The sequence below is a fragment of the Chiloscyllium punctatum genome, chromosome 49 (assembly GCF_047496795.1).
Source record: "Chiloscyllium punctatum isolate Juve2018m chromosome 49, sChiPun1.3, whole genome shotgun sequence".
Lineage (NCBI taxonomy): Eukaryota > Metazoa > Chordata > Chondrichthyes > Orectolobiformes > Hemiscylliidae > Chiloscyllium > Chiloscyllium punctatum.
The window spans coordinates 38,988,142-39,012,671 of NC_092787.1; the positions used below are offsets into that span (position 1 = coordinate 38,988,142).

At 47.8% G+C, this 24,530-nt stretch overlaps 1 protein-coding gene across 1 annotated transcript in view; it reads right to left on the reverse strand.

The window, feature by feature from the left end:
• Positions 1–10,278: 10,278 nt before the first annotated feature.
• Positions 10,279–24,530, reverse strand: part of LOC140469601 (ectonucleoside triphosphate diphosphohydrolase 2-like) — a 59,342-nt gene continuing 45,090 nt past the window's right edge. Inside the window, exons 6-9 of the mRNA XM_072566275.1 lie at positions 24,026–24,295; positions 11,669–11,788; positions 11,162–11,299; positions 10,279–10,660 (exon numbers count right to left, since the gene is read on the reverse strand). Of these exons, the coding sequence (XP_072422376.1) occupies positions 10,457–10,660; positions 11,162–11,299; positions 11,669–11,788; positions 24,026–24,295 (732 nt within the window). The 3' untranslated portion in view covers positions 10,279–10,456. The remainder of the gene's footprint in view (positions 10,661–11,161; positions 11,300–11,668; positions 11,789–24,025; positions 24,296–24,530) is intronic.

Here is a 24,530-nt window from a genome sequence, read left to right on the forward strand (position 1 = left end):
GTTTATAATCCTTCTCAATTCAGGTGACATGAATAGAAATTTAAACCAAAAGTTGGGTAATCACATCTTTGGAAGTGTACAATAGACCCCCAACAGGCAAGGAGAAATAGGCATGTGGATCTCAGAGGGTGATTCTTGGGGTGGGGTTTAAACTTCTCCAATATGAACCACAGGAAACAAATTGAGGAATTCTTAAAATTTGTCCAGGAGAGCGTTCTAAGCCAGTACGTAGGAAGTCCTACAAGACCAGGGTCACTGCTTGACCTACTTCTTGGGAACAAAGCTGGACAAGTGGTAGAGGGGTCAGTGTTAGTGCATTTTGGTAATAGTGACCATAACTCAATAAGATTTTTTGGAAAAGGACAAATTTGGAATGAAGATTCTGAACTGGGAGAAGGCCAATTTTCGTATGAAACAGGATTTAGCCAAAATAGACAGGTAGGAGCTATAGGAGGAAACACTACTTTATAGTTTGAGAGCGTAGGACCAATATTTTCCTGTAATGATGAAGGGTGGGGGTCAACAAGGCCAAGAACCCTGGAGATCCACTGCGTCGAGAAGGTAAAGAAGGAATCAAATGATAGATGAGGTAAAAACAAGGATTACAGATGCCGGAAACCAAATACTAGATTAGTGGTGCTGGAAGAGCACAGCAGTTCAGGCAGCATCCAAGGAGCAGTGCTGCCTGTTGGATGCTGCCTGAACTGCTGTGCTCTTCCAGCACCACTAATCCAGTATCAAATGATAGATGCCAAGTGCTAAATACAGCAGGAACCCTGGGTCTGGTAATACTGGCAATCATTCTGTCGATCTCTCTGGTGATCTCCCTGGTAATGCTGTTCTACATGTGTCCATGCACTCCCTGTACACAGTACAGATTCCAGCTGTTACACAGTTGAATGAAGCCTCCCATATTTCTGTTTAAGAGGCACACTGTATTGAAGGAAATTGAATGATGCCTTGGGCCCTCTGAAAATCTTAATCCCCACACTGCATGGCTTCTCTCCAGGCTATTGGGTCTGTGTTCATGTCATGGTCATCAGTCACTGGGTGGTGAGGGACGAGAGTGTGTGTGTGTGTGTGTGTGTGTATGTGTGTTTGTCTGAGTGTGGTGCGTGTGTGTGTTTTGTGTGAGTGTGTGTGTGTGAGTGTGGTGTGTGAGTGTGTGTGTGTGTGGTGTGAGTGTGTGTGTGTGTTTTGTGTGAGTGAGTGTGTGTGTGTGGTGTGTGTGTGTGTGTGTGGTGAGTGTGTTTTGTGTGTGTGTGTGGTGTGTGTGTTTTGTGTGTGTTGTGTGTGTGAGTATGTGTGTGTGTTTTGTGTGTCTGAGTGTGTGTGTGTGGTGTGTGTTTTGTGTGAGTGTGTGTGTTTTGTGTGTGTGTGTTTTGTGTGAGTGTGTGTGAGTGTGTGTGGTGTGTGTGTTTTGTGTGTGTGTGTGGTGTGTGTGTGTTTTGTGTGTGTTGTGTGTGTGGTGTGTGTGTGTGTCTTGTGTGTTGTGTGTGCGTTTTGTGTGTGTTGTGTGTGTGTTTTGTGTGTGTTTGTGTGTGGTGTGTGTGTGTGTTTTGTGTGAGTGTTTGTGTGTGAGGCATGTGTGGTGTGTGTGTGTTTTGTGTGAGTGTTTGTGTGTGAGTGTGTGTGGTGTGTGTATGGTGTGTGTGTGTTTTGTGTGTGTGTGTGTGTGTGTGTTTTGTGTTGAGTGAGTGTGTGTGTGTGCTGTGTGTGTGTGTTTGGTGTGTGTGTGTGGTGTGTGTATGTTTTGTGTGAGTGAGTGTGTGTGTGTATGTTGTGTGTGTTTTGTGTGAGTGAGTGTGTGTGTGGTGTGTGTATGTTTTGTGTGAGTGAGTGTGTGTGTGGTGTGTATGTGTTTTGTGTGAGTGAGTGTGTGTGTGTGGTGTGTGTATGTTTTGTGTGAGTGTGTGTGTATGTTGTGTGTGTGTGTGTGTGTATGTTGTGTGTGAGTGTGTGAGTATGTTGTGTGTGTGTGTGTGTGTATCTTGTGTGTGTGAGTGTGTGTAGTGTGTGTATGTTGTGTGTGTGTGTGTACGTTGTGTGTGAGTGTGTGTGTATGTTGTGTGTGTGTGAGTGTGTGTGTGGTGTGTGTATGTTGTGTGTGAGTGTGTGTATGTTGTGTGTGTGGGGTGTGTGTGTGTTGTGTATGGTATGTGTATGTTTTGTGTGAGTGTGTGTGTGTGTGTGGTGTGTGTGTGGTGTGTGTATGTTTTGTGTGAGTGTGTGAGTGTGTGTGTATGTTGTGTGTGAGTGTGTGTGTGTACGTTGTGTGTGAGTGTGTGTGTGTATGTTGTGTGTGTGTGGTGTGTGTGGTGTGTGTATGTTTTGTGTGAGTGTGTGTATGTTGTGTGTGAGTGTGTGTGTGTGTATGTTGTGTGTGTGGGGTGTGTGTGTGTTGTGTATGGTGTGTGTATGTTTTGTGTGAGTGTGTGTGTATGTTGTGGTGTGAGTGTGTGTGTGTGTTTTGTGTGAGTGAGTGTGTGTGTGTGGTGTGTGTGGTGTGTGTGTGTGTGTGTGGTGTGTGTGTTTTGTGTGTGTGTGTGGTGTGTGTGTGTTTTGTGTGTGTTGTGTGTGTGAGTATGTGTGTGTGTTTTGTGTGTCTGAGTGTGTGTGTGTGTGGTGTGTGTTTTGTGTGAGTGTGTGTGTTTTGTGTGTGTGCATGGTATGTGTGTTTTGTGTGTGTGTGTTTTGTGTGAGTGTGTGTGAGTGTGTGTGGTGTGTGTGTTTTGTGTGTGTGTGTGTGTGGTGTGTGTGTGTTTTGTGTGTGTTGTGTGTGTGTGGTGTGTGTGTGTCTTGTGTGTTGTGTGTATGCGTTTTGTGTGTGTTGTGTGTGTGTTTTGTGTGTGTTTGTGTGTGGTGTGTGTGTGTGTTTTGCGTGAGTGTTTGTGTGTGAGGCGTGTGTGGTGTGTGTGTGTTTTGTGTGAGTGTTTGTGTGTGAGTGTGTGTGGTGTGTGTGTGGTGTGTGTGTGTTTTGTGTGTGTGTGTGTGTGTTTTGTGTTGAGTGAGTGTGTGTGTGTGCTGTGTGTGTGTGTTTGGTGTGTGTGTGTGGTGTGTGTATGTTTTGTGTGAGTGAGTGTGTGTGTGTGTATGTTGTGTGTGTTTTGTGTGAGTGAGTGTGTGTGTGGTGTGTGTGTGTTTTGTGTGAGTGAGTGTGTGTGTGGTGTGTGTATGTTTTGTGTGAGTGAGTGTGTGTGTGTGTTTTGTGTGAGTGAGTGTGTGTGTGGTGTGTGTATGTTTTGTGTGAGTGTGTGTGTGTGGTGTATGTTTTGTGTGTGTGTGTGTGAGTGAGTGTGTGTGTGGTGTGTGTATGTTTTGTGTGAGTGTGTGTGTATGTTGTGTGTGAGTGTGTGTGTATGTTGTGTGTGAGTGTGTGTGTGTATCTTGTGTGTGTGAGTGTGTGTAGTGTGTGTATGTTGTGTGTGTGTGTGTACGTTGTGTGTGAGTGTGTGTGTGTATGTTGTGTGTGTGTGAGTGTGTGTGTGGTGTGTGTATGTTGTGTGTGAGTGTGTGTATGTTGTGTGTGTGGGGTGTGTGTGTGTTGTGTATGGTGTGTGTATGTTTTGTGTGAGTGTGTGAGTGTGTGTGTATGTTGTGTGTGAGTGTGTGTGTGTATGTTGTGTGTGTGTGGTGTGTGTATGTTGTGTGTGTGTGTATGTTGTGTGTGAGTGTGTGTCTGAGTGTGTGTCTGAGTGTACACTCACCTGGTGTAAGGCTGCCCACAAATTGAAATTGAACAGTAATCAGCCTGTCTGAGAACTCCCTCCAGTTCAATGACCATCTTCCAATGCTCAGCTATCTCCGCCTGCCTCTGTTCATTCCCCTGTTCCCAATGGCGTGGCTCAGTGCCTGATCGAAACATCCCCGGGGCCAGTGTAGCGATCTTTGGGATGTGGCATGGGGCAGTCTCTTGTGGCCCTGCCACAAACCAGCAGAATGGGTGTTGGGGGTTCGGGGGTGGGGGTGCAGGCTGGTCATGTTTTAGGGGTAACTTGGGTGGGGATATGTCCAGGTCCAGGGGAGGGCTGATGATCCCATGATGGAAACTCCAATATAGCTTGGAAGGTGGGGTTACAGGGATCAGTCTGGGGAGCTTGGGCTCCCTTAGGCAGGGTGCCAGCAGGTAATAATTTTGGCCAGGGGGCGAGGTGGCAGAGAGAAAACATTCCCCTTGACCCACAAGCACTGCTGGAAAGACACTCCGCAATCACTGAGGCTCGGCAGCCTTACAGTGGGATTGAGGCGTGTGGTCTCGTTTCTTAAACTCTATTAACGGGAGGGAGAGGTGGGATTGAATGTTGAAATTTTGGTAACACGTCCAAATCATGCAGTTTTGAAAATACTTCTGAGAGAATCTGAAAGGAAGAGGGCCCCATTCAATCGCGGCATTCCCCCTGCTCCCAATCCCAAGCATTCACACTATTTGTCCCAACAAACCTCCATTATCTCCTCCACTGCCCAACTAGCCAGAACCCTCCTTGCTTTAGAAAGAAAGCTCACATTTGTAAAGTATAAAACAAATATTTATTCAAAATGTGGCCCGTAACGTTCACCAATAATGACTGATTACATCAGCTACAAGAACACCCAAGACCGACTATGATATTACATGCTCCATGCAAAGAGAAGCCAGTACTTCCAGCTCAGACTGTCCTTTCAGGAGCACAGCTACTCACCTGGGACTGAGGGGAGGGTGGGCTGGAGGCAGGTTTGAGAGGTTGAGGGAGCTAAGGGGAAGACAAGGTATCGACACAGGGATAAATAGACCAAAAAGCCAAAATCTATCCAGATTGCCATTTGAGTGCTTCCCAGGAATGAGAAATAACAGAGTTCTTTACTAATCAGAGCTACTGATCTCTCTCGATCAGTCTACAACAGCGTGACAAAGAGCTGTGGGTCTAGCAGTTTATCAGTAACATAGAATCCCTACACTGTGGAAGCAGGCCATTCAGCCCATCAAGTTCAAACCAACCCTCCAAAGAGCATTCCCCCCCCAGCCCACCCCCACATCGCTGTAAAATCACACATTTCCCATGGCTAATCCACCTAACCTACACGTCCTGGGACACTCTAAACAATTTGGCATGGCCAATCCTTCACATATGGGGACTTTGGGTGGAAACTGGACCACCTGGAGGAAACCCACACAGACACAGGGAGAACATGCAAACTCCACACAGCCAGTCACCTGGGGTGGAATTGAACCCAGGTTGCTGGTGCTGTGAGGCAACAGTGCTATCCACTGGGCCACCGTGCCACCAATGTTTCTATAGAGATTGAAGATGCTTGTAGGTAATAAGGAGAGGGCAGAAGGAGATGCATTTCCTATCTTTGGATCTGGGTCAGATAAGGTGTACGTCTTGTTTGACAGCTCACTGTCTCTGGGATCAGGTGGGATCTGGTTACAGTTTGTGTCAGGTTGTGAGCTGGATCCCTCCTGTGATGAGTGCAAGGGGCAATGCTGTGCAGTTGCCATCGTACCCTGTGGCCTGCAGCGCCCCTTTAAGGAGCTGAACCATAAATGTTGTCATCTCACTCTGATAAAGTCAGGCCGTGCTCACAAAGGATTAATCTACAAAGTTGGAGAAAGAACGTTTGGAGATTTACATTGTACACCAGTCGAAACAGCTGTAGACATTTTGCAGCAGGTCAGGCAGCATCCAAGGAGCAGGAGAATCGATGTTTCCTGAAGAAGGGCTCATGCCCGAAACGTCGATTCTCCTGCTCCTCGGATGCTGCCTGACCTGCTGCGCTTTTCCAGCAACACATTTTCAGCTCTGATCTCCAGCATCTGCAGCCCTCACTTTCTCCTAGACATTTTGCAGTCTTACATAGCGCATAGTCATGGAGACAAGACTACAGGGGTGTTCAGGATTTGAAGAATGCCACTATTTTTCCTCGTGGCTGCTTGCATTTATTCAGTGTGTGTTTTGGATATGGGCTCAGGTGGAACTTTCTGGATGCGATGTCACACTAAGACCCCTATTTCCATCTCAGGAGCATCCGCAAACTGTTTTTAAGAGCTTCCCCACAGTGTCCTAGTCAGTAACTATCTGTGAATCCAACAACATAAACACAGATTATTTTATAATCTATCTATTTGCTGGTTGTGGGATCATGCTGTGGGCACCACAACTGTTCTGTTCCTTGAATTACAACAGCAAATGCACTTCAGGAGTCCCTCATTGGCTGGATAGGGTGGAAATGGTAAAGGCAAAAGGCGGGAACATTAAGTTTCAATCTCCCCGTTGCTGGAGGCCTCACTGTTCTCTGACACCGGACCCACCAGACATAAATATCGCTGGCTGCAATCTCGGTGGTAGAGTGCCATGTTAGAATCAAAGCTCGAGATCATGGTCCACTGGTCACTTTTAATCCAAACCACACAAAACAGCTGAGCAAAAACCAAGCAGAGGGTTCTATTTGAAATCTGCCCCACACAGCTGTGATGCCAACCTCCTGACTCCCTGGCACTAGGGTCACCTCTCCCACCCACGCGCTATCGCAGCATCAGAAGCAAAGGTCTGGCAGTGGTTTTCTGATGATGGGCCAGTCACACCATCTGTGACTGGGATTGAGTGACGTTAGACCCTGCGCTGATGGGGCTAAGGATGACAGGTTAAGGTGAGGGAACGTAACCAAGGAAACACATTGTCAATAACATCAAAGGACAACAAAGCATCTTACTGTAGAGTGAAGAGGAATTGAGGGATGTGGGGTGAGGGTGGGATTGAGGAATAGGGGATGAGTGGGTAGTTAGGGCTGAGGGGTGTGGGGGTGAGGGTGGGATTGAGGAATAGGGGATGAGTGGGTAGTTAGGGCTGAGGGGTGTGGGGGTGAGGGTGGGATTGAGGAATAGGGGATGAGTGGGTAGATAGGGCTGAGGGGTGTGGGGGTGAGGGTGGGATTGAGGAATAGGGGATGAGTGGGTAGTTAGGACTGAGGGGTGTGGGGGGGGTGGGGTGCAGGGTTTGAAGTAAAGAGATGTGTGAGGTTTTGGGATAAAGAAACTCTGAGGGTCAGGGAAAAAGAGAATGTGAGTGAGGTTCTAGGGTAAGGGAGTGAGTCAGGATTGGGGGTAAGGGGTGAGTGAGGGTCTGGGGTAAGGGAGTGAGTCAGGATTGGGGGTAAGGGGTGAGTGAGGGTCTGGGGTAAGGGAGTGAGTCAGGATTGGGGGTAAGGGGTGAGTGAGGATTAGGGGTAAGGGGGTGAGTGAGGATTGGGGGTAAGGAGTGAGTGAGGATTGGGGGTAAGGGGTGAGTGAGGATTGTGGGTAAGGGGGTGAGTGAGGATTGGGGGTAAGGGGTGAGTGAGGATTGGGGGTAAGGGGGTGAGTGAGGATTGGGGGTAAGGGGTGAGTGAGGTTTGGGGGTAAGGGGGGTGGGTGAGGATTGGGGTAAGGGGTAGTGAGGATTGGTGGTAGGGGGTGAGTGAGATTGGGGTAAGGGGGAATTGGGGATAAAGGGGTGAGTGAGGATTGCGGTAAGGGGGATTGGGGGTAAGGGGTGAGTGAGGATTGGGGGTAAGTGGTGAGTGAGGATTGGGGGTAAGGGGTGAGTGAGGATTGGGGGTAAGGGGTGAGTGAGGATTGGGGGTAAGGGAGTGAGTGAGGATTGGGGGTAAGGGGGTGAGTGAGGATTGGGGGTAAGGGAGTGAGTGAGGATTGGGGGTAAGGGGTGAGTGAGGATTGGGGGTAAGGGAGTGAGTGAGGATTGGGGGTAAGGGAGTGAGTCAGGATTGGGGGTAAGGGGGTGAGTGAGGATTGGGGGTAAGGGGTGAGTGAGGATTGGTGGTAAAGGGTGAGTGAGGATTAGGGGTAAGGGGGTGAGTGAGGATTGGGGGTAAGGAGTGAGTGAGGATTGGGGGTGAGGGGGTGAGTGAGGATTGGGGGGTAAGCGGGTGAGTGAGGATTGGGGGTAAGGGGGTGAGTGAGGATTGGGGGTAAGGAGTGAGTGAGGATTGTGGGTAAGGGGGTGAGTGAGGATTGGGGGGTAAGGGGGTGAGTGAGGATTGGGGGTAAGGGGTGAGTGAGGATTGGGGGTAAGGGGGTGAGTGAGGATTGGGGGGTAAGGGGGTGAGTGAGGATTGGGGGTAAGGAGTGAGTGAGGATTGGGGGTAAGGGGGTGAGTGAGGATTGGGGGTAAGGGGGTGAGTGAGGATTAGGGGTAAGGGAGTGAGTGAGGATTGGGGGTAAGGGGTGAGTGAGGATTAGGGGTAAGGGAGTGAGTGAGGATTGGGGGTAAGGGGTGAGTGAGGATTAGGGGTAAGGGGGTGAGTGAGGATTGGGGGTAAGGGGGTGAGTGAGGATTGTGGGGTAAGGGGTGAGGGAGGATTGGAGGTAAGGGGTGAGTGAGGATTAGGGGTAAGGGGGTGAGTGAGGATTAGGGGTAAGGGGTGAGTGTGGATTGGGGGTGAGAGAGGATTGGGGTAAGGGGTGAGGGAGAATTGGGGATAAGGGGGTGCGTGAGGATTGGGGGTAAGGGGATGAGTGAGGATTGGGGGTAAGGGGGTGAGTGAGGATTGTGGGGTAAGGGGGTGAGTAAGGATTGGGAGTAAGGGGTGGGTGAGGATTGGGGGTAGGGGGTGAGTGAGGATTGGGGGTAAGGGGTAGGTGAGAATTGAGGGTAGGGGGTGAGTGAGGATTGGGGGTAAGGGGTAAGTGAGGATTAGGGGTAAGGGGGTGAGTGAGGATTGGGGGTAAGGGGGTGAGTGAGGATTGTGGGGTAAGGGGTGAGGGAGGATTGGAGGTAAGGGGTGAGTGAGGATTAGGGGTAAGGGGGTGAGTGAGGATTAGGGGTAAGGGGTGAGTGTGGATTGGGGGTGAGAGAGGATTGGGGTAAGGGGTGAGGGAGAATTGGGGATAAGGGGGTGCGTGAGGATTGGGGGTAAGGGGATGAGTGAGGATTGGGGGTAAGGGGGTGAGTGAGGATTGTGGGGTAAGGGGGTGAGTAAGGATTGTGGGTAAGGGGGTGACTGAGGATTGGGGGTAGGGGGTGAGAGAGGATTGGGGGTAAGGGGTAGGTGAGAATTGAGGGTAGGGGGTGGGTGAAGATTGGGGTAAAGCGGGTGAGTGGCGATTGGGGGTAAGGGGTGAGTGAAGTTTGGGGTAAGGGGTGAGGGACGATTGGGGGTAGGGGTGAGTGAGGATTGGTTGTAAGTGGTGAGTGAGGATTCGGGGTAAGGGGTGGGTGAGGATTGGGGGTAAGGGGTGAGTGAGGATTGGGGGTAAGGGGTGAATGAGGTTTGGGGGTAAGGGGGTGAGTGAGGATTGGGGGTAAGGGTGTGAATGAGGATTGGGGGTGAGGGGGTGAGTGAGGATTGGGGGTAAGGGGATGAGTGAGGATTGGGTGTAAGGAGTGAGTAAGGATTGGGAGTAAAGGGTGAGTGAGGATGGGGGTAAGGGGTGGGTGAGGATTGGGGGTAAGGGGTGAGTGAGGTTTGGGGTTAAAGGGCGAGTGACGATTGGGAGTACGTGGTGAGTGAGGATTGGGGGTAAGGGAGTGAGTAAGGATTGGGAGTAAGGGGTGGGTGAGGATTGGGGGTAGGGGGTGAGTGAGGATTGGGAGTAAGGGGTGAGGGAGGACGGGGGTGACTGAGGTTTGGGGCTAAATGGTGAGTGAGGATTGGGGGTAAAGGGGTGAGTGAGGATTGGGGGTAAGGGGTAAGTGAGGTTTGGGGTAAGGGGTGAGGGATGATTGGGGTAGGGGGGTGAGTGAGGATTGGCGTTAAGTGGTGGGTGAGGATTAGGGGTAAGGGGTAGTGAGGATTGGTGGTAGGGGGTGAGTGAGGATTGGGGTAAGGGGGAATTGGGGATAAAGGGGTGAGTGAGGATTGCGGTAAGGGGGATTGGGGGTAAGGGGTGAGTGAGGATTGGGGGTAGGAGGTGAGTGAGGATTGGGGGTAAGGGGGTGAGTGAGATTGGGAGTGAGGGGGATAGGAGTAAGGGGTGAGGGAGGATTGGGCTAAGGGGTGTTTGGGGGTAAGAGTGATTGAGGATTGGGGGTAAGGGGGTGAGTGAGGATTGGGGGTAAGGGGGTGAGTGAGGATTGGGGTAAGGGGTTTTTGGAGGTAAGAGTGAGTGAGGATTGGGGGTAAGGGGGTGAGTGAGGATTGGTGGTAGGGGGTGAGTAAGGATTGGGGTAAGAGGGTATTGGGGGTAAGGGGTGTGTGTGAGGATTGGGGGTAAGGGGTGAGTGAGGATTGGGGGTAAGGGGAGGTGAGTGAGGATTGGGGGTGAGGGGGGATTGTGGGTAAGGGGGTTGAGGGGGGATTGTGGGTAAGGGGGTTGAGGGGGGATTGTGGGTAGGCGGTGTGTGAGCGGCGTTGCTATGGGTTCTCTTGCTGTTAGTACAGTGTGCAAAGAGCTACAATCCTCCAGTCAGATTGACAGGTGGCATTGGCAGGCCGGGGTTAGTAACCATGGAGATTCCAGCCCAAAGGATTGCTCCTGACACTACAACACTGAGTCATTCTTCACTGAGTGGGACGACAGGATAAAGACCAGGACGCCTGCTACAATCACCAGGATACAGATGACAATAAGCACTGCCCAAGCACCGAGCACCTGAGCTTTCCAAGCCCCGGCATCTTCAGGCGGGATCATGTTGGTGAGGTTCAGCATGTAGCCCAAAGCCCAGCCAATGGTGGTATCTCCGGCCTGCAGGGGACATAAACAAGAGGGCAATCAGAGACAGCAACTCTGAGGATAGCAGTCAGAATGGGGGGACAGTGAGAGAGAGAGAGAGTGGTACAGAGAAAATACACAGACTGAGAAATAGGCAGAGTGAAAGTTATGGGAAGGGAGAAAGAGGGGGAGTGTGAGTGAGGAAGGCAGGCTGGGTCAGACTGAAATGGAAGGACAGTCGCAGAAGGATAAGAAATTTGAGAGAGGCAGAGAGAAATTCAGTGTGGGATAGGTGCTCAGGAAGAGGGAGACAGATCGACCAACTGACAAAAAACAGGTGACAAACTGAGTTAGCAAGAGAGAAACTAACAGTGAGAATGATGGAAAGACATTGGCAGAGAGGAAAGCAGGAAGAATAGAGATACAGAGTCTTCATGCAAAATGAATCAATACGACTGTGAGGCAGGGGAAGCGATTAATGTAAACAGGGAGAGAGAGACAGAGCAGGCAAGTTGCTGCAGTTCAGACTCAGACCTTTTTTTGGAAAGCGATGTTTTTAAAAGTGATGTTGTTGAACCCGTAGCCTTTAGTTGTCAGGATGTGGATGTAGCAGGAGGTCGTGCAATAATCCACAAGTCTGCTGCTTGATATGTTCAGTGCCTTTGTCTTCAGCTGCAGGGACAGAAAGACACACAGTCGGAATCATCTCTGCAGTGAGCAAGTGGCCCTGCTCCTGTCCGAGGTGAACTGAACACAAGTAACAGCCACAGCCCGACAGTGTAGACTCACACACAGCCAATAGTGGGCCTGAAGCTGAAGGAACGTGAGGCCGGGGAGCAGCAGGAACCTGCTGGGGTTCCCTGCACTGTTCACGAGCAATAGGACATCCCAGCGCAGTACAGGCCCTTCAACCCTCGATGTTGGGCCGACCTGTGGAACCAATCTGAAGCCCATCTACCCTACACTATTCCATTCTCAACAGCAACGGCCTCAGGGAAGGGACAGGCTGATATACTCTGTGAGGCTGTTATTGATGGTCACCTGTTTGAAGTCCATTTTACAGATAGTATCAGCTGCTTCTTTCAGTTCCTGTGGTGATGTAATGGTCCTATCCAGAATAACCTTCAGGAAATTCATGGTGTAATAGAAAGCTGCAAAAGCCTGTAACAGAGATGAGTCAACGTGATTAGATTAACTATAATTACCAGCTCAGGTGGATTCATATAACTCACTGTAACCAAAGGAAATTCATGAACAGGATTAAATAAAGTGCCAAGAACTGTTTTCTTTTGGAAACAGGCTCACACTGGAGACTGAAATCATTTTAGACACATGAGAATCTCAGAAAGAATACTGGTCGGCCTTACTACAGATCCCTGGACACATGCAGCACCGGGTTAGATAGTGAGTGAAATTTCCTCTATTCCTTTAAACTAAAAGTGAAGCTTTCTCTACACTGTCTTCATAAAACAAAAATCCCCAGGACAGGAACAGCATGGGGTTCGATGCAGAGTGAAGGTCTCTAGGTTCTTTTAAGTGGAAAAGAAAGGTCCCTCTACTCTTTCAAACTTTTAACCTAACCCTTTCCCTACCCTTTTTAAACTGAAAGTAAAGCTCCCTCAACACTGTCTCCTTCAGAAACTCCCAGGACATGGACAGCACAAGGTTACATGCAGAGTAAAACCTCCTCTGCTATTTTAAACTGAAAATTAATCTTCCTCTCAACCATTCCCACCAAAACTCCAAAGCAGGCACAGCATGGAGTTGGATGCAGAGTAAGCGTCCCTCTATCCCTCTAACCAAAAATAAAACTTCATTGTCCCCATCAAATAGTCCCAGGACAGTGCCAGCACAGAGTTAGGTATAGGAAGGTTCCCTTCACACTTTTAAAATGAATAATTGGCATTGGAGAAATGGGTCTGAATAAATGGGACATTGGCACCAGTCTTGGGGAAGGAGGAAGCTGTTGTAATGGGATGGGTTCCACCTGAATCATATAAGGACCAAAGTCTTGGTGAATTGCATAACCGTGGCTGTGGGTAGTACTAAATTGTGGTGGTGGGGGCGGGTGGGGTGGTTTCAGTTGTATGGAAAATTATGGAGAAAATTAAAAGTGGGGGAGGGCTGAGCAGAGGTTATTAAAGTGTCCAGAACAAGTAGCAGGGCAGAGAGAATGGAAAGAGTCGAGAATCTAACCTCAGGCATGTCAGATAAGGTGAAACTATGAGAAAGGGAGAATTCATCACGGGGCTGAGGGTGCTGTACTGAAATACACGCAGTACATGAAACGGTGTCAGTGAGCTTGGTAGCACAGATTGAAAGGATGTTGTGGGGAGATGTGGCTGGAAGGGAATCAAGGCTGGGAACTAAATACCCAAGGACGCACATCCTATCACAAGGACAGGCTGATGGACAGAGGAATGGGGTTGCCTTGTTAGTAAGAAATGTAATCAAATCAAATCTTCTCAAAACTCGCGAAAATCAATAGCAAGAGTGATTTTGGGTCAGAAGGTGTCGAACCTGTGAGGAACAGCCAAGAAAACAGATCCTGATGGGAATTGTGTACAGGCCCCAGAGCAGTATTCAGGATGTGGGGCAGAAAATTAATCAGGAAGTAGAAAAGGCATTTTAGAAAGGCACTACTCCAACAATCATGGGGGTCTCCATGTGCAGGGGACTGGGAAAAGCAGATTGGTAGCGGATCTCAAGAAAAGGAATTTGTGGAATGTCTATGAGATGGCTTTTTTGGAGCAGCTTGTGGTAGAACCCATTGGGGAACAGGCAATACTAGATTTGGTGATGTGTCATGAGGCACCCTTGAATGGGGGCAGTGACCATAATATGGTAGAATTCACTCTGCAGTTTGAGAGGGAGAAGCTGGAATCAGATTTAATGGAATTACAATTGAGCAACGATAAAAACATGAGGGAGGAGCTGTCCAGAGTTGATGGCAGGGGAGCCTAGCAGGGAAGATGGCGGAGCAACAATGGGAAGAGTTTCTGAGGGTAATTCAGGAAGCACAGGAGACATTCATCCCGAGAAGAAGAAACATACCAAGGAGAGGATGAGGCAACAGTGGCTTACAAGGGAAGTCAAGGACAGTATAAAAACAAAAGAAAAAAATGTACAATGTGGTGAAGATTGGAAGCCAGAGAATTGAAGAGCCTTTATAAATGAGGGGAGGATAACAAAGAATGCAATAAGAGGGAGAAGATGAAATATGAGGTAAACTAGCTCGGAATAGAAAAGAAGATTGCAAGAGGTTTTTTCAGATATTTAAAAGGTAAGAGAGAGGCAAGAGTGGCCATTGGATCACTGGAAAATGAGGCTGGAGAAGTAGAATAGGGAACAAAGAATGGCAGTGGAACTGAATGGGTACTTTGCATCAGTTTTCACAGGGGAAGACACAACGACTGATTAGGGTTGGTCAACATGGCTTTGTGTGTGGGAAATCATGTCTCACAAACTTGATTGAGTTTTTTGAAGAAGTAACAAAGAAGATTGATGAGGGCAGAACAGTAGATGTGATCTATATGGACTTCAGTAAGGTGTTCAACAAGGTTCCCCATGGGAGACTGATTAACAAGGTTAGATCTCATGGAATACAGGGAGAACTAGCCATTTGGATACAGAACTGGCTCAAAGGTAGAAGACAGAGGGTGGTGGTGGAGGGTTGTTTTTCAGACTGGAGGCCTGTGACCAGTGGAGTGCCACAAGGATCAGTGCTAGGTCCTCTACTTTTCGTCATTTATATAAATGATTTGGATGGGAGCATAAGAGGTACATTTAGTAAGTTTGCAGATAACACCAAAATTGCAGGTCTAGTGGACAGCAAAGAGGGTTACCTCAGATTACAACAGGATCTGGACCAGATGGGCCAATGGGCTGAGAAGTGGCAGATGGAGTTTAATTCAGATAAATGCGAGATGCTGCATTTTGGGAAAGCAAATCTTAGCAGGACTTATACACTTAATGGTGAGGTCCTAGGGAGTGTTGCTGAACAAAGAGACCTTGGAGTGCAGGTTCATAGCTCCTTGATAGTGGAGTCGTAGGTAGATAGGATAGTGAAGAAGGCATTTGGTATGCTTTCCTTTAATGGTCAGAGTATTGAGTACAGGAGTTGGGAGGTCATGTTGTGGCTGTACAGGACATTCATTAGGCCTCTTTTGAAATATTGTGTGCAATTCTGGTCTCCTTCCTATCAGAAGGATGTTGTGAAACTTGAAAGGGTTCAGAAAGATTTACAAGGATGTTGCCAGGGTTGGAGGATCTGAGCTACAGGGAGAGGCTGAACAGGGTGGGGCTGTTTTCCCTGGAGTGTCAGAGGCTGAGGGGTGACCTTATAGACATTTATAAAATCATGAGGGGCATGGATAGATAGATTAGATTCCCTACAGTGTGGAAATAGGCCCTTTGGCCCAACCAATCACCCTCCAAAGAGTAACCCACCCTGACCCGTTTCCCTCTGACTAATGCACCTAACACTACGGGCAATTTCCCATGGCCAATTCACCTAACCTGCACATCTTTGGACTGTGGGAGGAAACCAGAGCACCCGGAGGAAACTCAAGCAGACACGGGGAGAACGTGCAAACTCCACACAGTCAGTCACCCAAGGCTGGAACCGAACCTGGGACCCTGGTGCTGTGAGGCTGCAGTGCTAACCACTGAGCCACTGTGCTGCCCCGATAAATAGACAAAGTCTTTTCCCTGGGGTGGGGGAATCCAAAACTAAAGGGCATAGGTTTAGGGTGAGAGGGGAAAGATATAAAAGAGACCTCGGGGCAACTTTTTCACACAGAGGGTGGTACGTGTATGGAATGAGCTGCCAGAGGATGTGGTGGAGGCTGGTACAATTGCAACATTTAAGAGGCATTTGGATGGGTATATGAATAGGAAGGGTTTGGAGGGATATGGGCTGGGTGCTGGCAGGTGGGACTAGATTGGGTTGGGATATCAGGTCAGCATGGACGGGTTGGACCAAAGGGTCTGTTTCTGTGCTGTACATCTCTATACCAGAACTTCAAGAGAGTCAGGGGCAGAAGTGAGTGCAGTGGCCATCACTAAGAAGAAGGTCCTGGGGAAGCTGTAAGGTTTGAGGGTGAATTAATCACCTGGACTGGATGAACTACACCTCTGAGTTCTGAAGGAGACAGCTGAGGAGATTGTAGAGGCATTGATGGTAATCATTTAAATCACTGGAGTCAGGGAGGGTCCCAAGAGGACTGGAAAATGGCTAATGTAACATGACTGTCTAAGAAGGAAGGGAGGCAGAAGACAGGAGCCTATAGATCAGTTAGCCTGCCCTCAATCATTGATAAGATTTTAGAGTCCATTGTTAAGGATAAGACTTGGAAGTGCATGGTAAAATAGGGTGAGTCAGCACAACTTCATCAAGGTAAGGTCATGTCTGACAAATCTGTTAGAATTTGAGGAGGTGACGAGCAAGTTAGACAAAGGAGAGATGGTGGATGTGATCTATTCGGATTTTCAGAAGGCACTTGACAAGGTGCCGTACAGGAGATTGCCAAATAAGATAAGAGCCCACGGTGTTAGGGCCAAGATACTGGCATGGATGGACGATTGGCTGACTAGCAGCAGGCAGAGAGGGGGGGAATAAAGGGATCTTTTTCAGGATTGCAGCCTGAAGATCTGCAGGGCTAAATGTTGGGATCACAACTATTCATGTCATACACGACCAATCTGGACGACCAAATTGAGGACGTTCTTGCTAAGTTTGTAGATAACACAAAGAAGTGACGGGTGGAATAATGTGGGAAAGTGTGAGGTTTTGCATTTTGGTAGGAACTAGAGGCACAGACTATTTTCTAAATGGGTAATGGCATCGAAAATCTGAAGCACAAAGTGATTTGGGAGTCCTAGTTCAGGGGGCTCTTAAGGTGAACGTGCAGGTTCGCTTGGCGTGTAGAAAGACAAGTACAATATTAGTATTCATTTCAAGACAGCTAGAATACAAGGTCAGAGATGTACTGCTGTGGCTGCATAAAGCTTTGGTCAGACTGTATTCGGAATATTGTCAGCGGTTTTGAGCCCCGTACCGAAGGAAGGATACGTTGACCTTGGAGACGGTCCACAGGAAGTTGATCCAGGTGGTGAAGTGCATGTCACATGAGGAGCATTTGAGGACTCTGGCATTGTAATTGGTGGAATTTAAAAGGATGAAGGGGCATCTCATCGAAACTTACAGAATACTGAGAGGCTTGGATCGCGTGGAAGTGGAGAAGATATTTCCACTAGAAGGAGAGACTAGCACAGCCTCAGAGTGAAGGGATAACCCTTTAGACCAGAGATGAGAGGGAATCTCTTCAGCCAGAAGGTGGTGAATCATTGCCACAGAAGGCTGTATATGCCAAATCATTGAGTGTTTTTAAGACAGAGATGGATAGGTTCTTGATTGGTAAGAGGATTGAGGGGAGAATGCAGGAGAATGGGGTTGAGAAACATATCAAACATAATCAAATGGTGGATCAGACTTGATTGGCCAAAGAGCCCAATTCGGCTCCTGTAGTTTATGGTAAAGCTCCCTCTGCACTTCCCCCCTCAAACACTCCCGAGATAGTTCCAACTTGGGGTAAAATACTAAATAAAGCTGCCGTTTCAGTGTCCTGATCAGACACTCTTAAGGCAGGTACAACACATGTTAGATACAGAGGAAACTCAATCTATCTTTTCTGTTGAGAATAAAGCTCTCTCGATGCTGTCCTCATCAAACACCATAAGACAGGGACAGCACAGGATTAAATACTGAGTAAAGCTACTGTTTTAAACTGAGTAAAGTACTCTCAATCTTTTATACTGAAAATATAGCTCTCTCTACACTGTCCCCATCAAACACACCTAGTACAACGACAGCATTGGGTATAGACAGAGTAAAGCTCTCTCTACTCCTCTAAAGTGAAATTAAAGCCTCCTCTACTCTTTTAAACAAAACGTAGAACTTCCTCTACATGGTCCACCACAAACACTCCCAGTGCAGGGACAGCACGGGGTTAGATACAGAGTAAAGCTCACTCTGTACTGTCCCCATCAAACACTCCCAGGGACAGGTACAGCATGGGGTTAGATACAGAATAAAGCTCACTCTATACTGACCCCATCAAACACTCCCAGGACAGGGACAGCACTGGGTTAGATACAGAGTAAAGCTCACTCTATACTGTCCCCATCAAACACTCCCAGGGACAGGTACAGCATGGGGTTAGATACAGAATAAAGCTCACTCTATACTGACCCCATCAAACACTCCCAGGGACAGGTACAGCATGGGGTTAGATACAGAATAAAGCTCACTCTACACTGTCCCCATCAAACACTCCCAGGACAGGGACAGCACGGGGTTAGATACAGAATAAAGCTCCCTCTACACTGTCCCCATCAAACACTCCCAGGGCAGGGACAGCATGGGGTTAGATACAGAATAAAGCTCACTCTATACTGTCCCCATCAAACACTCCGATGGACAGGGACAGCAAGGGATTAGATACGGAATAAAGCTCTCTCTATACTGTCCCCCACCAAACACTCCCAGGGACAGGGACAGCACAGGGTTAGATACCGAATAAAGCACACTCTACACTGTCCCCATCAAACACTCCCAGGGCAGGGACAGCATGGGGTTAGATACAGAATAAAGCTCACTCTATACTGACCCCATCAAACACTCCCAGGGCAGGGACAGCACGGGGTTAGACACAGAGTAAAGCTCACTTTATACTGTCCCCATCAAACACTCCCAGGGACAGGTACAGCATGGGGTTAGATACAGAATAAAGCTCACTCTACACTGTCCCCATCAAACACTCCCAGGACAGGGACAGCACGGGGTTAGATACAGAATAAAGCTCACTCTATACTGTCCCCATCAAACACTCCCAGGGCAGGGACAGCATGGGGTTAGATACAGAATAAAGCTCATTCTATACTGACCCCCATCAAACACTCCCAGGGACAGGGACAGCATGGGGTTAGATACAGAATAAAGCTCACTCTATACTGTCCCCATCAAACACTCTGAGGGACAGAGACAGCATGGGGTTAGATACAGAATAAAGCACACTCTACACTGTCCCCATCAAACACTCCCAGGGACAGGGACAGCACGGGATTAGATACAGAATAAAGCTCTCTCTATACTGTCCCCCATCAAACACTCCCAGGGCAGAGACAGCATGGGGTTAGATACAGAATAAAGCTCACTCTATACTGTCCCCCATCAAACACTCCCAGGGACAGGGACAGCACGGGGTTAGATACAGAATAAAGCTCATTCTATACTGACCCCCATCAAACACTCCCAGGGACAGGGACAGGGACAGCACAGGGTTAGATACAGAGTAAAACTCACTCTGTACTGTCCCCCATCAAACACTCCCAGGGCAGGGACTGCATGTGGTTACATACAGAATAAAGCTCTGTCTACAGTGTTGCTAAATGCATCTGAAGAAGTGCAAAACAGTTGCTATCCCTGGTGAAATCATTCCTGCTCTTGATCAGAATGGTCATTAATGTTCTTTTAGAGCTGAAGGGAAAAATAGGACATTGGTTTCGTGATCAATTGGAACTTTCAGAAATGACTTTGTTCCCTGATTGCTGTGAACAATATGTGTTTTAAAAAAATACTCTTTTTATGTCCAAAGCAGCAAGGGGAATCTGGGAGTAGTGTTAATCCTGAGTGTAAGATGGGCTTTCAAATACTGAAGGAGGGAGAAGACAGACAGACTCCAGTGAGAGGTAGTCGTGCCCGAGGGCCAGGCTGAGACCCTGAGGAGTCAATCATGAGCTCAGTGCCTTGATACTCAAATACCCTTGGTTGGTGCTCCTTCTGTCCATTGAGCTCTGCACTGGCGACAGGGTAGAGAGCTGAGAGACAAGTAAAGGTGAATGGGACTTGGATAGATGTCCCCATGTTCCATGTGTCCCTGCAGCTTGGAGTTACATGGCAACACTTAGATCATCTGATCAACACCTGAAGAACATTTTTGGGTGGTAGTGGTAATGCAATAGATGTAATTTATCTGAATTTTTGGAAAGACTTTCAGTAAGGTGCTGAACAACAGACAATGCACAAGGTCAGAGAGTGTGAGATGAAGGCAAAGTGGCTGAATAGATGCTAGAAAATGATTTTGTTCCAGGCTTGTTATGAACAGTAACCAAAAGAAGTCTCTCTTTATTTCCAAAATGTTGAGGGGAATCCGGGAGTACTGTTAACCTTGAGCTAGGAAGACAAAAAGTGGGAGTTAAAGGGGCATTACTTAGAGTGCAGAAGAGTCAGCTAGGGAACACTGCTGTTCAAATGAATGATGTGCACTTTGGAATTAAAAGCGAAAGTTCTAAATTTGTAGGTGATGCCAGGTAGGGAGAGGAAAGGAGGACTGCAACACATTATTAATAAACTTGCAGAAGGGGCAAATAAATGATAAAACTCAACACAGATACATATGAGGTTGTACATTTTGGTAGGAAGATCAGGGAGGTCACCAAGTTCCTGGTGTTGTTGATGTTCTGTTTTGTTCAGGGGCAATGCTGGCTGGGACTAGTTGCCTCTTGAGAAGATAGTGATGAGCTGCCTTCTTGAACCACTGCAGCCTGTATGATACAGGCAACCATCATGGCATTAGACTGGGAGCTTCAGGACTTTGACCCAGCAACACTGATGGAACTGGAATACATCTCCCAGTTGGGATGGTAAATGGCTCGGAGGGCAACTTGCAGATAATATGGCATTCCCATGTATCTGCTGCCCTTATCCTTCTAGATGGTGGAGAATGCAGATGTTTAAGGTACTGTCAGAAGAGCTTTGGTGGTTTACAGACTGTCGCCACTGTGCATTGGCGCTGAAGTGAGTCAATGGGATGCCAAAGTGTCTTTTTTTGTCCTGAATAGTGTTGAGTTTCTTGAGTGTTGTTGGAGCTGCACCCATCCAGGGCAAGTGGGGAATATTCCATCACACTCCTGACCTGTGCCTTGTCGAAGATGGACAGGCTTTGGGGAGTCAGAAGGTGAGTTACTTGCTGCAGTATTCCTAGCCTCTGACCTGCTCTTGTAGCCACTGTCTTTATCTGTCTGCCTCATTTCAGTTTGTGGTTTATGATATCCTCAGGATAATAATAGTGGGGGATTCTGTGATGGTAAGGCCATTGAACGTAAAAAAGGAGATTGTCAGATCCTCTTTTGTCGGAGATAGTGTAATGCACAATTATTACTGACCACTTGTCAGCCAGGTCTGAATGTGGTCCAAATCTTGCTGCATTTAGACATGGATGACTTCTCTAGCTAAGGACTTGCAGATGGTTTTGAATGTTGTGCAATCATCAACTCTTTTACCAAGATTGTAATGAGTCAAAAAGTGTGGTGCTGGAAAAGCACAGCAGGTCAGGCGGCATCAGAGGAGCAGGAGAATCGACAGTTCAGGCATAAGCCCTTCATCAGGAATTCCTGATCATCACATTCCTGTTCCTCGGACGCTGCCTGACCTGCTGTGCTTTTCCAGTGCCACACTTTTGACTCTGACTCTCCAGCATCTGCAGTCTTCCCTTTCTCCAAGGCTATAATGAGGTCAGAAGCTGAGTGTCCCTGGGGGAACTCAAACTGGGCGTCACTGAGCAGGTTATTGCTGAACAAGTGCTGCTTGATAGCGCTGTTGATGACCCCTTCCATCACTTTACTGATTATGATGGAGTGTAGATTGATGGGGCAATAATTGACCAGGTTGGATTTGTCCTGCTTTATAAGTACAGGGGAATTTTCCACATTGTCAGGTAGATGCCAGTGTTATAACTATACTGGATCTGTTTGGCTAGGGGAGCGGCAAATTCTGGAGTTCAGTACTATTGCTGAAATGTTGTCAGGGCCTGTAGCCTTTGCAGTATCCAGTGTCTCCAATCATTTCTTGATCTCATAGGGAATGAATCGAATTGACTGAAGACTGGTATCTGTGATGCTGGGGACCACTGAAGGAGGCTGAGATGGATCAATTACTTGGCACTTCTGGCTGAAAATTGCTGCAAAAGCTTCAGCCTTATCTTTTACACTGATGTGTGAACTCTTCCATCATTTAGGATGGGGATACTTGTGGAGCCACCTCCCCCAGTGAGTTGTTTAATTGTCTGTCACCGTTCACGACTGGATGTGGCAGGACTACAGAGCTTCCATCTGACCCGTTGATTGTGGGATCGCTTAGCTCTGTCTAGCACTTGCTACTTTTGCTGTTTGGCAAGTAATCCTGTTTGGTGGCTTCACCACATTGACAGCTCATTTTCAGGTATGCCTGGTACTGCTCCTGGCATGCTCTCCTGTACATTCCATTGAATGAGGGTTGATGCCCCGGCTTGATGGTAATGGTTAAGTGGGGGATATGCCAGGCCAGGAGGTTCCAGATTGTCCTATAGTTTGGTTCTGCTACTGTTGATGATCCACAGTGCCTCATGGATGCCCAGTCTTGTGTTGCTCGACATCTATCCCATATAGCACAGTGATGGTGCCACACAACACAATGGGGGGGTTATTCTCAGTGTGAAAGTGGTACTTGGTCTCCACAAGATTGTCCCTCCTACCGATACTGTCATGGATAGATACATCTGCAGCTGGCAATTTGGTAAGGATGAGGTCAACTATGTTCTTCCCTCTTATTGGTGTCCTCATCACCTTCCGCAGACCCAGTCTAGCAGCCATGCCCTTCAGGCCCTGACCAATTTGATCAGTCAGTGTTGCCGCTGACCCACTCTTGGGGGTGGACATTGAAATCCGCCACACGGAGGAATCGCGGTTCATCAGCCGAGGGAGGACGGTACTTAGTATTCATCAAAAGGTTTCCTTGCCCACGCTTGACCTGAAGCCATGAGACTTCATGGGGTCCAGAGTCAATGTTGAGGACACCAGGGCAACTCCCTTCCGACAGTATACCACAGTGATGCCACTTCTGTTGGGTCTATCGTGTCAGTGGATAATGGTGGTGTCTGGGACATTATCTGCATGGTATGATTCTGTGGGTGTGATTGTTGTTTGATGAGTCTGTGAGACAGCTTGCCTGATTTTGGCACGAATCCCAGATGTCGGTGAATAGACATTGCCGGGTCACCAAGGCTGGGTTGCCCTTGTCGTTTTTGGTTGATGCCAGATGGTCCATCTGGTTTCACCCACTTCTTTAAACTTTGTTGCAGTTTTTAAAAGCTTGTTGAGCCATTTCAGAGGGCAGTTAAGAGTGAACCACACTGCCCAGTGCCTGGAGATACATGTAGGCCAGACCAGGTATGGATGGCAGATTCCCTTCCCTAAAGGATATAAAGGCATCCTTGACAAATATACCAATCATGTTAAGCCTTAGTTTAGCCTCGGGGGTTCTATAATAGAATGTATGGGTGTGGCACAGTAGCTCAGTGGTTGGCACTGCTGTCTCACAGCACCAGAGACCCGGGTTCAACTCCAGCCTCGGGCGACTGTCTGTGTGGAGTTTGCACGTTCTCCCCGTGTCTGCGTGGGTTTCCTCCGGGTGCTCCGGTTTCCTCCCACAGTCCAAAGACGTGCAGGTCAGGTGAATTAGCCATGCTAAATTGCCCGTAGTGTTCAGGGATGTATAGGTTGGATGCATTAGTCAGGGGGAAATGTAAAGTAATAGATTAGGGGAATGGGTCTGGGTGGGATACCTTTCAGAGGGTCAGTGTGGACTGTTTCCACACTGTAGGGATTCTATATTTTGTTTCTGGACGATCGAATATGTTTCAGGCTGGGTTGGACAGAGCTTTGGTCTCTTTGGGAATCAGAGCTGGGGGTAAAACCAAGTTGAAGCCAAGCATTAGTCACAGTTATATTGTGCAGTGGAGCCGGGTGGTGTGGCCTAATCCTGCTCCTATTCCTTAAATTTTGAACAGAAGGAAAGTCCTTTTAACTCTGCGCCGAACTTTAATTAGATTAGGGGTAGAGAAACCTGTGCAGTTCTGGTTACCATATTCCAAAATGGTTTTACCACAGTCCTGGATAGGATGCAGAGGTGATTTATAAGGACACTGCCCCAGAAATGTGTACGCTTACATTATCAGAGAAAGGTCAACCTCTTCTCCCTCGAGAGAACGAGAAGGCTGAGGGCTGACTCAATCGAGGACTTCAGAATGGTTTTGATGGAGTCGATGCCGAGTGAATGTTTACTCTTATCGGGAAGGTCAAGATCATATATAAATGCACCCTATAAAAGATCATCACTGAGACAATGATTAGAATGAGGAACTCATTCGACTGGGGGAGTTGGATTGAACAGTGCACAGGAGAGTCACACAACTGTATGAGGGGAAACGGAATTTAACTACACGGGGTAGATTTATAAGAAAAGGTTTGAGTAGATCACAAACACCTGTTGCTGTGTTTTATAGACCAACATCAACTTACCAGAAAGTCGCCAGTGACCTCAGGTTGGTAGACATTGTTGAACGCACAGTTGCTATGGTTACAGGGGCTAAAGTTAAAGATGGAGTCGACCAACTGATAGCACTCAAGTGGTTGTGAAGTGCCTCTGAAGGTTATGGTCTTGTCAGGAGAGTAATCCTGAGGTTTCTCACTTGCTGTGCATGGGCTGTTGTATATAAACTTCAGTGGGTAAGAGGCGTTATAGCCATTTGGCATGCAGGGGTTATCAATATAACTGTCATAATTCTGGGCCTGTGGGAGAAACAGAAACAGTTAGATATTCATATACTATAAATATATTATATTATTTAACTATCATAACAAATTCCTTCAATCTACGCACTCATACTCTCCCTTTATTCCTCAAGATGACTTATCTTTCTTCATATCCCTCGATTCCGCCTCCCCAACCTCCCGTATCCCTAATTCATACCCACAAACACACATGGAAGCTTCATGGAATTCTTAAATGAAATGTTATACTTTC